The following is a 10487-nucleotide window of genomic DNA, read 5'->3' on the forward strand; positions in this document are numbered from 1 at the left end:
GTGTGTCCTATTCATCATGTCCTTCTTGGAGGCAGAGCTCAGGCGCCAGTTGTCTGGAATTTCTGTGAAATGGCGTCAGTTGTAGAAATGTAGAGGGTGGTGGATTTGGGTGCTTCTAAAATAGGAGTTGGAGTATGGAATTGTAACTTTTTGGTGTGCTACACTCTCAAATGATTACCCCTTGACGAACAAAAACAGACTTGTGTTAATACTTGTATGTAACAGTCTGGTTACTTGACTTGTTGGAGCTGTTTTTTCTTTCTCTCCAAAGAGACTGGAGGAGCGCAGACACGTAAGCTCAACAGAAAAAAACAACCGGCATGTAGTAGAACACGTTCTGGAATGGTACCTAAAAAAAAAGAACCCCCTATACATATATAAGATAGTATAAGTATAGTATAAGTGGACAAAAAAAAAGTATTTCACCCAATTTTCTGACAAGTGATACATTTATATCTTAACATAGTTTCCCCCCAAAAAATATATCTAGCAAACAAAAACCCCATTATGACCCCAATCTTATGACTGGTGAACATAACAGTCAGTATGTGTCAGTCTGAAGGAGGAACCAACACTTGGAGCAGAATGAGACGGTGGCCTGCCCCAACAGGATTCAGTTATCCTGCATCCAATCCACCCCCACTGAGATTAGTCCTATGCCCTGGGTGAACTCGGCGACCTGCGACCATCTCTCAACCGACAGACCAACCGACACCCCCACAACACACACACACATGCACGCACGTACGCACGCACACATACACGCCCAATCAAAGCTCCACACTTAAAAGTGTATAAGCCAAACAACAATAATCTTACAGGAGACTGTATGGAAACCAACAGAAGTGCAGAATATGTTGATATCCAGTGAGAATTTGCTTTCTTCTCTTAGTATTAACAGCCATTAATTTTGGTGAGCTCCATCAACGTTAGTGGAGCAATAGGACGGGGGTACATTTTTTTCTGATGAAGTCACCACATCTGCGGTTATGAGCACTGTGTGTTTCAATGTCTATGCTCTCTCTTTCTCTTTCTCTTTCTCTCTCTCTCTCTCTCTCTCTCTCCCACACACACACACACGGACGAATCCACGCTTGCCTTCACACCACCAAACAAATCCAGAGCAGTATGTATAGATGTACAGGCAAGCACATGAACACACAACCTAAAGGGGGTGTGTGCGTGTGTTGCGGCGTGACCCCCTCGCTGACTGCTGGCCATTTCCCTCCAAAGTCCACCTCAACTCCCATGAGGTCTCAGGCAGCAGCTGAGTGTTCAGTGATGTCTGCAATTATCCCGTGTCTAGACAATGTCTAGTGAAAGACAAGGAGATGCACATTCTGCACAGGCTCTGCTCTATAGAAGAAAAGGCCTGGCACAGACCACAATGTCTTTCAGTTGGTGACGTGGTGGTTAATGAAAAAGTTAGGGGCAGACTAGGAACTCAGCCAATAAGCAACCGACATAAACAAAAAAACTGTATACATTTGAAACATTTCCTATAGCTTTTCAAAAGCAAACTGGTATTATTCTCCATGGCTCCTGGCAGGCAACACGCAGTGCAGTGGGTTTTATTTTTTGCTCATTATTTCATCTTAGTGTCATCTTATGTGTTATTAAATGCCCTTGTGCTGCATTTCATTTCTTGCAAGTATAACGTGGATGAAACTTCCATATTCTTCAGTCTGTGGTGCGTATGATGAGAAAAGATGGTGTCAGGAACTGGCTAATACTGAGAAGAACATTATGTAAAGAAATAACTACATATTGAAATAAAGACCAAGGATGTCACATATAAGGTTTGATTGTGTCATAATTCAGTAAGTTAGTTTTGGAATAATTGTCATCACTTTCTACACTATGAAGAAAAAAAAGTTGTAACTAAAAGTGTTGTTTTGTCAACCAGTCTTGAGCTGTTCACTGCCTCCAAAGCCCATTCAGATTTTACTTTTTAAACATCAAACTTTCTAGTAGATATCACATTATCAGGATCTCATTTTGAGATAACTTCTCCGCGTGAGAAGGTGATTTGGAGAAAATAAAAGAACCACTAAACAGGCAAAATGACACTGAAGCTCGAAGCAAAGGTTGAAAGATACAATGGGTTGCGGTGAAAGAAAAGGCTATGAGAGAATGAGCAGGTGTGGTGGGAAAGACCCATGGGCTTCAGGGAGAGAATAGATCAATAACTAATTTCAGTACCAAGCTTCACTCGCACAGTTTTCCAATAAATGCTGGATGGAGAGTACTGGCTTAGCCCTCCCCCCACTATCTCTATTCTATCACCTTCTACAAGCAGGGATTGGACTCTGTGGAAGAAGGCTGTTTTTTTTTTTTCCCAGCATTGTGATTGTTGGTTGGGTGGATTATGTTCCTACAGCTAGTGTATTGTATAAATGTAATCCAACATTGCCATTTCCATTTCCATGTGTCCTCCATGAGTGCTCCCACAACCATTCCATATATGCCGTCTCTGTATCTTTAACGTTTTTTTTCTTTTTTCCACTCTTCTGCCTCCTGCAACCCCTCTCCCTCCCTCTCTCCCTCATTCGACCAAGGCCAGTGTTGAGGTTTTGTCAAGCCTATGCAGGGAGATTCAGACAGACAGGAGAGTGAAGCGTGTGTCATGCAGGGCTGCTGCTGCTGCTGCTGAGGCTCTTCTCCTCAGAGGCTGTGACCTAGATAACCAAGAGGAGCTGGAGCGCCTGCAAGCCTTGGAGCCACTCCAGCTTCAGCAATGTCAGGAAGGGGTTAGTTGTGTAACACAATGTCCTATTTAGTTTGCTCGTCACACACATGGATGCAAACACATATGTACCCTATGGTGTTCCTGTACCATCACAGTACGCTTCTTTCAGGGGCTGTTTGTTTGATTACCAAAGACGGGATGGACAGGAAAAAAAAAAAAAATGAATTTAAACATAAGCATTAAGAATGCTTAATAAAATTTTCCACGCCAGCAGCAGCTGCAGCTACATTATGTCACAGTGAAACCATGTCAAAACATCTACATGCACACTCTTCCTGCAGTGTTGTACCATTTTATTCCCGCTTCTTTATTCTAGCATTCACTCAACTCATGTTTGGTGTATGCACACAACCATGAGACAAATATATATCAGCGATTATTCCCCTATAAACAGGTAGCCCATGAGTGTTAAGAGTCAGATTCAGCGCTGCACTGCCACTACCTGGTCAGTTCAAAACAGTAATATGTTGACAAACAATATAATGTCAACATGCATTTACTGTATACACGCATCAGGACGCTGTAGGTGGAACATGTCATGTGTTTTATTGGTCCACCTTCTTGATAAGCCAGAAGATACACAAATTCCACAATGCCACACCATCATGTTGAGGAGATAAAATATAGATGGACCTCACTGTGCTAGAACAACTTTAATAGGCTGCACTGAGAATAACTGAATCTTTGACCCTGGCATCTGAGCTACTTTTGATATGCAGGAGCAACACTGCCATCTGGTGGCTTTTATTTTGTACTGCAACATCCTTTACACGTGAACTTGCTTCACTCAGCTGTACTGCAGGGTTTAATAACAGTGACAACTTAGTTACAATTCAAAACGCTTATTTGTACATACAGATCTTTGTATGTTGAAGTAAACATACACACGTTTGTCTGTAAATTTGGCACAGACGACACACAATGAGAATTCAACAAAGGCCTCAATGGTTTGTTAGGTTTAGCTTCATTTTTGGACAAATGTCCAGACATGTTATTCAAATTACTTCAGGCCTGTTCAGTCTTTCATTACAGATTTTTTTAGGTAGAACAAAAAGTAGGCAGTAGCTTACATCGTCAGCGTTGGCTCTGTTGGGGCTTGAAGCAGTCCCAGCCAGGTTTTGGGGTATATGTGTGCTCAGGGACAAGAAAGTCTTTCAGTCTGTCTGGTAACGGCAGGGCTTTGACTCTGTCTTCCAGTGGCCAGGGCTGTAGGTGGCTCCTTATAAATGCCCTGCAAAGGCATCGCAGAGCAGGAGGGCTCGCTTCATGCTCTACTACCCGGCTGTGCAGGTCTACCAGAGCCTGAGCATATGGGTGAGGGTCCTGACCAGGCACAGGGAGCTCTAGCCTGAGAGGCAGATGTAGCGCGGGCATGTTTACCCTCGCTAAGTCGAGCAACACCTCAGCTTGCTCCAGGAGCTCAGAGGCGTGACTCTGATCAGAGCACTGCTCCAGGGCTGTTTGGAGCCGCTGGAAAAGGAGGCTGTAACCTGACCAACAGGAGCCGCCGTGATAGGAGCACACCAAAGAGGCTCCGCTCTGCATTAAGAGCACAGCCAGAGGAAAGAGATGGTCAAAGTGCTCCAGGCTTGTCTGTGTCAGAGAGGGCTCGCCATCCTCACTCAGACAGCAGCTGGGGTCCACGCCGTGAGCCAGCAGGAGCTGTGTGGTTTTAAGGCAGAAGTTACCAATCGCAGCAGCGTCCTCCATGTTGGCCTCGAGGGCCTCCTTCACCAGAAACACCAGTGAGGACTCAACTGTTTCACCGTCTACAGTTGCAGCATTCACGTCAGCACCTGTAGTGAAGAAAGCGTCACTCAGAGCCACACTGGTGATCAAATCTAAAATAATTAGCCACTGTCATGTGCGCATTGGAGAATACGTGTCTCAGAGAGTGTCACTGAAACAAAGAGCCAATTTGCCAATGGACGATATTTAGCAATGACTCTTCAGTTATTGTTTAGGTTACTATGAAGTTACTGATTTACGAGTTACCACTTTTGAATTGAGCCATCGCTGCAATTTAGTACTGTACTTCCATAAAGTTGGATGACAGGCAACACATTAAAAAAAAAGAAAAAAAGAAAAAAGAATTGTAGAAATGGAGAAAAATATATCCTGACTTTTAGGTCTTGTCATGGCTCAAGTTCTGAAAACAGTGGATCTTATATTTCCCATAATGCAGCGTGCTAGCATCTTTCATCAGACGTTCTAGATGCCCATGTCTTTCAATTCCACAATGCCTAGTTTGTCATGAGGGCTACACTGTTGTGTGTCGTGTCAGTCACTTCATGTCTGGATCACAGGACTGGTTCTGCTCCATTTTTTGTTGTGTTAAAAACTGTATGTGCGTATTTTAGCCTGAAAACCACTGATAGTTTAATTTGAGCTCAAAATGCATAGGGGTGGGCAGTTATGCTTACTAACACAAGTTTCTATATGTAGTGGTTCAACCATGATACTGTTTGAGAGGGTATTACTGGACAAGAAGGCACAGAGAAGATGAGGGCCGTTTCGCAGTCAGTACCTCTCTGAAGAAGAAGCTGGATGTTCTCTGTGTTGTGCACAGTCAGTCCATCGCTGCTTGCCAAAGCATGGAGCAGAGGAGTTTTCCCTTTGGAGACGAGGCCAAATAAATCAGTGTCAGAATGAATGAATGAGTGACCGAATCAATGTTTTGGAATCAAGCTGGGCAATGTAAATTTACCATGTTTATCCCTTGCATTGACATCAGCACCAAGGTCCAGCAGGGTGAGCAGGCAGGGCAGTCTCTCTGACTCCTCGCTGGCAAGATCCAAGGGACTGCTCTCATGGATCTACCGAGTAACACATAGTATTTAGTATTTACACGAAATGATAAAAAGAAAGTCAGAGAGGGTTCAATGAGAACAAGAGACGACACGGACACTTGTTCATTTAAGTTAGACAGTTGCCTCACCCTGTCCCTCTTTTCAATGTCTGCTCCGTGCCCGACCAGCAGCCTCACCATATTTGGCCTGTTCCGCAAAACTGCTATATGTAGTGGATTGTAGTATGACACTGGGTCTGGAGAATGGGAAACACACTCGATCACAGGGAGGAAATATAAATCAGACAGATGAAGATTTGTGATGAGTCCATTTTCTTTAAATGTATGTAGGCTAAGCAAAACAACCTTCATAGACTCTGGTGGTCAGGTACCAGAACTGCACCTGTACCTGGTTTCCCAGGGGCCCAGGAACCGATTCTCTTCTTATCATTTTCTTTTATCTATACAATATTATCAATGTCCAGACTGACTCCCTATATGCATGTATATTGTCCCCATATACATGCTCTTGCTTCAGCACAGTGTCTATTCTTCAACATGAAGACAAAGACTATCAAATTCTTGAAAAAGTATAGAGAAACTTGAGAATGTTGTGTGCTTTGAGGGAGCATTTGTCAGTGTTAACTTCCTGGAAAGAGGCATCCAAGAAATGTGAAAGATGAATGAAGCAGCCTCTGCATGGATCCCCTAATTATGTCCCTGGGGAAACACATTTCTACAACCACCAGAGGTCACCACAGCAGAGTTTGGCTGAGCCCTGGCAAGTTTCCATTGCAATTTGCAAAAAGGGGGACTTATCTCTCAAGTGTATACGGATGACAACTCGCTCATTATACATGTGCAGTTACTTGTGTAAAGTAGGAAAACAGCAGGTCCACTCATGTTTTGAAGTGGAATCTGTCATTAAATGTTCTTTATGAATTTAGAGCAGAAATAATTGTGCATGGAGCAGCCAGGGAGCCATCATCACACAAAAAAAGTTGAAACAAGATGGACGCTTGAAAACTAATTACCTTTCACACTCCTCACACAGCAAAAATACATTTCCCTTTGAGAATAGCTTGTATCAGCTAGTAAACCTATATGACACAGAGTTAATGTACAGGTTTAGCTTCACATGACTTTATCCTTTTTCTTTCACCTTAAAACCTGTGTGCTATCATATTCTAGGTTGACACCACTTGATCCTATTCTTTTTTTTTCTTTTCTTTTTTTTTTTTCTTTTAAATCAAAGCAATAAGCAACAAGCTCCAAATAGACGCATTGTTTCTCATGCAGGTAGCTTTAACATTAATATGCCGGTGTCCAAGATGCCAACATCTGTCTGAAATTCTCAACTCTTACATATGTGGTCACCCGAAATGTGTCATTGGTCCTAAACTTACAACAATCTAAATTCAAGGTGTATTACTGGAAGTAATACGCCTACTGTTCCTGAACCTGGTGTTAGATACCACTAGAAATCAGTAAACCATGTTTTTGGTGATTGCACTGCACATCATTTGAGGACAAAGTTATTTAAAACCATCAACATCAATGGTTGAAATAAGCAGAAGAATTTCCTAATCATTACTCACCTTCAAAATTTAGATAAGCTCCATAGCGTATAAGGATTTTAGCTGCGTACACAAGTCCCCTTTCCGCCACTTTAAACAGAGCATAGCTGATACCTTCTACAAACACCTCTGACTGGGACTCTCGCTCCAGAAGCTCCACTAGAGGACTACACAGACCGGACTCATCCTCGGGGCTTCTGACTCTGCACACAAGAGCAGAAAGAAGCACCAACGTTTCAACCAGAGAATGAGTGCTACAAACTGCCACTGAAAATGAGGTTAGAAGTAGTTACTTTGTCCTTGCAAGTCTTGGATTGCACAGATGTCTGAGACAACAAAATGCATTTTAGGATCTAAGGCTGCACGATATCCAAAAAAAAAAAAAAAAAAAAAAAAAAAAAGTGATTATTTTGGCAGATATTGCGATACTTCGATTCTGATCTTGCAGTTGGCCGTATTGCGATTTCAATTATATTTCAATTAATTGTGCAGTCCTATTAGGATCTAACCAAAGGTGCAAAAAGCAATAATGTGCAGAATAATATACATATGTATGTTGATATATAAATAACAGCAAAGAGTAGAATACGCTCAGGTACATACAATATGAACAGTATTAACAAGTGACAAATGGCAGTTGAAAAACGTATCATTTCTTTATCACCTCTGTGACGCAACTTGTTACTGCATTGACAAAACATAAAAAGTCACTCCAGCAATACTTATGGCTTCAGATTTACCTTTCCTCCTGACTGCTACCATCTCCTTCCTCCAGTCCAACAACACACATCACAGCATCTACCAGCGGCTGATACTCGTAAATGATCCTTCGAAACCCATGGAGGAAAGGCATGGCTCCTCCGCTCGTCACAGCACTCGCGAATCAGTCCCTGATATCACAAAAACAAAACAAAAAACACAGACGTACAAGTTAAAGACAGAGGGTGTGTCAGTGGCAGAGAGAATGAAAGTCTTATCAGGGGCTTCAGTTATCTCTGGAGTTCAGCTGACAAATGAAAAAAACGGGCGACACATTACGCTAACTTGCTAAGGTAAACACTTTGTAGCCTTCACAGAATATCACATTATCCTAATAAATGTAACTATATAATTTATGCTCACCCCACCACTTTATTCCTCATGTCCGTAAACGTGACATTTTGCTTTCTAACTTACGACACCTGTATTTATGCTCTAAGAAAGAAGTTATATTGTTAGTTAGCAGGTAAATGTTAAACGTCACAGTTGACGCTAGCGTTGTTGGCTAAATTTACTTTATCAATTATCATTTACTTGCTAAATTATGGTTTATTGGTATTTGATAAGAATCACTTCAAGGAGGAAAGTTATTATAAACTCACTCTGATACTCACGTTAGTCGCTTGCCTTCAAAACAGGAAGCTGCCACCACGCCCACATCGGTCCGACAGTGTTTTCATTCCCCTTTAAAGCTCAGCGGCACTGAGGGTTCCTCTTTACACTCCGTCCTTCATAATATGATAATATCAATATTTATCCAGTATATTTTGTCGTGGAAAAAATCCTTTCCATTCCATTTCCATTTCCAAATCCATTTTTCCTGAAATGATGGTTCTGACCGGTGCTGGAAGAAGTAGCCTGCTGAGATCATTCTCTCAAAGGTACAGAATTATTATCAGAAAAAATATTATACTTAAAGTCTTATAAGTAAAAATACTTAAACAAAAGGGGCCCTCGTGGCTAATCATTATATATCATTATACAGTATATTACATAGTATCATTAACTGATGCACTAATATAAAAGTAATATTTTATTGTTGTGCCAGGTCGATGTGGAGGTGATTTAATCTACTTTAGATACTTGATATACATGTAGGTATGAATCGGAGGGGTTGTTAAGATGAAATCGGAAAATTCTGTTCTGCTGCACAAAGGTCAGTTCTAGTACTTTTCTGTCATCTCTGCTTCATTTGAACAATTATTGACATGAAACCATTTGAGAAGTTTGAAGGAGCAGTGTCTTGTTGGTGGAACTGCTAACAACTCATAGACATCTGAAACATGTGAGTGGTCCAAAGCCAAACGGTTTGAGAGCCACTGATTTAATATTTAAAATGTGTAGAAGGTTTTTATTTGTTTAATATCTAAACTGAAAAGTAACTAGTTACTACAGCTGTCAGATAAATAGTAAAAAGTACAATATCTAATTTGAAATGTAGTGGAGTAGAAGCATAAAGTAGTATAAAAGGGAAATACTTAAGTAAAGTAGAAGTACCTCAGGCTACTTGAGAAGTGCAATACTTGAGTAAATGCACTTACTTTCCAACATTCGTGCTGACCCGTGGTTCTTACATTATTATATCATGAAAAATTCAAAAACATCTGGCAGATAAAACAAAATACTGGACCTAAGCCATATTGTCAGTAACACCATTAATTGTGGTGCTAAGCCTTGATAATTACAAAGGTTTACTCAGGAAACAGCACAGGCTTTTAAAAATATTCCATTAAACAGACATCCCAATAGTAAACTGTGAGTATGCATTAAAAAGTCAGTCAGCAACACAGAAAACATTTTTTAGATACGTGAAGCTATGGATGTCAAATTTAATTAGAATTAATATAATTTAGTTCACTACAATGTATCTGTCATGTTCTTTTATGTATTAAACAAACCATTTTTCATTATGTCAATTTCTTCCAGCAATCAAATCATTGATTAGCAAAAATTAGATCCTTTCAGTTTGATGTTCTTACTGAAAAAAATGTGATATCACCAACTCAGACGGCTCAAACACAGGTTTTGTTTGTCCATATGGCACATTAGACAGCACAAGAGACAGCTGCATTTATTTATTTTTTGACAACTACTCCATTATGCTGACAGCATCTGGTTGCTAACAGTTGCATTTGTCCTGTTTAGCAAAAAAAAAAACCTGCCGTGTCTGGGTTTGGTGACAGATGGCTCGTTTTGACAACTACTGAGGAGTTCTCTCTCACAAAAGATGTCTTTTTTTAACACATCTGTGTCTGATTTTGAAGGCAGATCATGTTAATGACAGTGCATTTTAACACAACATATGTTGTTGCTGACATACCGTGTTGTAATGTTTTGGAAAGCGATGCAATAAATGTCCTGCTGAGGTAGACAGACACATGAGTTAAACTGAGACATCCTCTTTAAGAGTGTGAGACCACCAGTAAAATAAATGAAACACTGTTCCCTTGAATGGTGAATTGCAAGAAAACAAACAGGATGTGTTAAATATGGGCTGCTGGGACAGTGGAGATTCAGTGTGAAGATAAAGGCTGCCACACAAAGGAGACATGTCTGAACTAACTTCAACTATAAGACAAGAAAACCTGCAATATGCATTACAATAACACTCTCT

At 40.9% G+C, this 10487-nt stretch overlaps 1 protein-coding gene across 4 annotated transcripts; it reads right to left on the reverse strand.

The window, feature by feature from the left end:
* Positions 1–3020: 3020 nt before the first annotated feature.
* asb6 (ankyrin repeat and SOCS box containing 6) lies at positions 3021–8528 on the reverse strand. Of its 4 annotated transcripts, none has more exons than XM_022755508.1 (7): positions 8488–8528; positions 7855–8004; positions 7229–7317; positions 5688–5794; positions 5457–5565; positions 5277–5363; positions 3021–4545 (listed from the first exon to the last, which is right to left on the reverse strand). In XM_022755508.1, exons 2-7 carry the CDS (start codon positions 7965–7967, stop codon positions 3824–3826), a joined length of 1227 nt encoding a protein of 408 aa, XP_022611229.1. In that variant the 5' UTR covers positions 7968–8004; positions 8488–8528; the 3' UTR covers positions 3021–3823. The 4 variants fall into 4 exon arrangements, with proteins under 4 accessions (XP_022611229.1, XP_022611202.1, XP_022611210.1 ...); XM_022755481.1 differs by having other exon boundaries at positions 7136–7317; XM_022755489.1 differs by having other exon boundaries at positions 7136–7317; positions 8476–8502.
* Between the last annotated feature and the right edge of the window lie 1959 nt (positions 8529–10487).

This window comes from Seriola dumerili, unplaced genomic scaffold (assembly GCF_002260705.1).
Source record: "Seriola dumerili isolate Sdu_G_001 unplaced genomic scaffold, Sdu_1.0 BDQW01000017.1, whole genome shotgun sequence".
NCBI lineage: Eukaryota > Metazoa > Chordata > Actinopteri > Carangiformes > Carangidae > Seriola > Seriola dumerili.

What these genes read in the sequence shown, in the direction of transcription:
- asb6 (XM_022755481.1), bottom strand. Translation starts at nt 7,967, where the DNA reads ATGCCTTTCCTCCATGGGTTTCGAAGGATCATTTACGAGTATCAGCCG. An exon ending in AGCTTATCTAAATTTTGAAG is followed by an intron (nt 5,795 to 7,135) that starts GTGAGTAATGAT and finishes CCCATTCTCCAG; the next exon opens with ACCCAGTGTCATACTACAAT. An exon ending in ACATTGAAAAGAGGGACAGG is followed by an intron (nt 5,566 to 5,687) that starts GTGAGGCAACTG and finishes GTTACTCGGTAG; the next exon opens with ATCCATGAGAGCAGTCCCTT.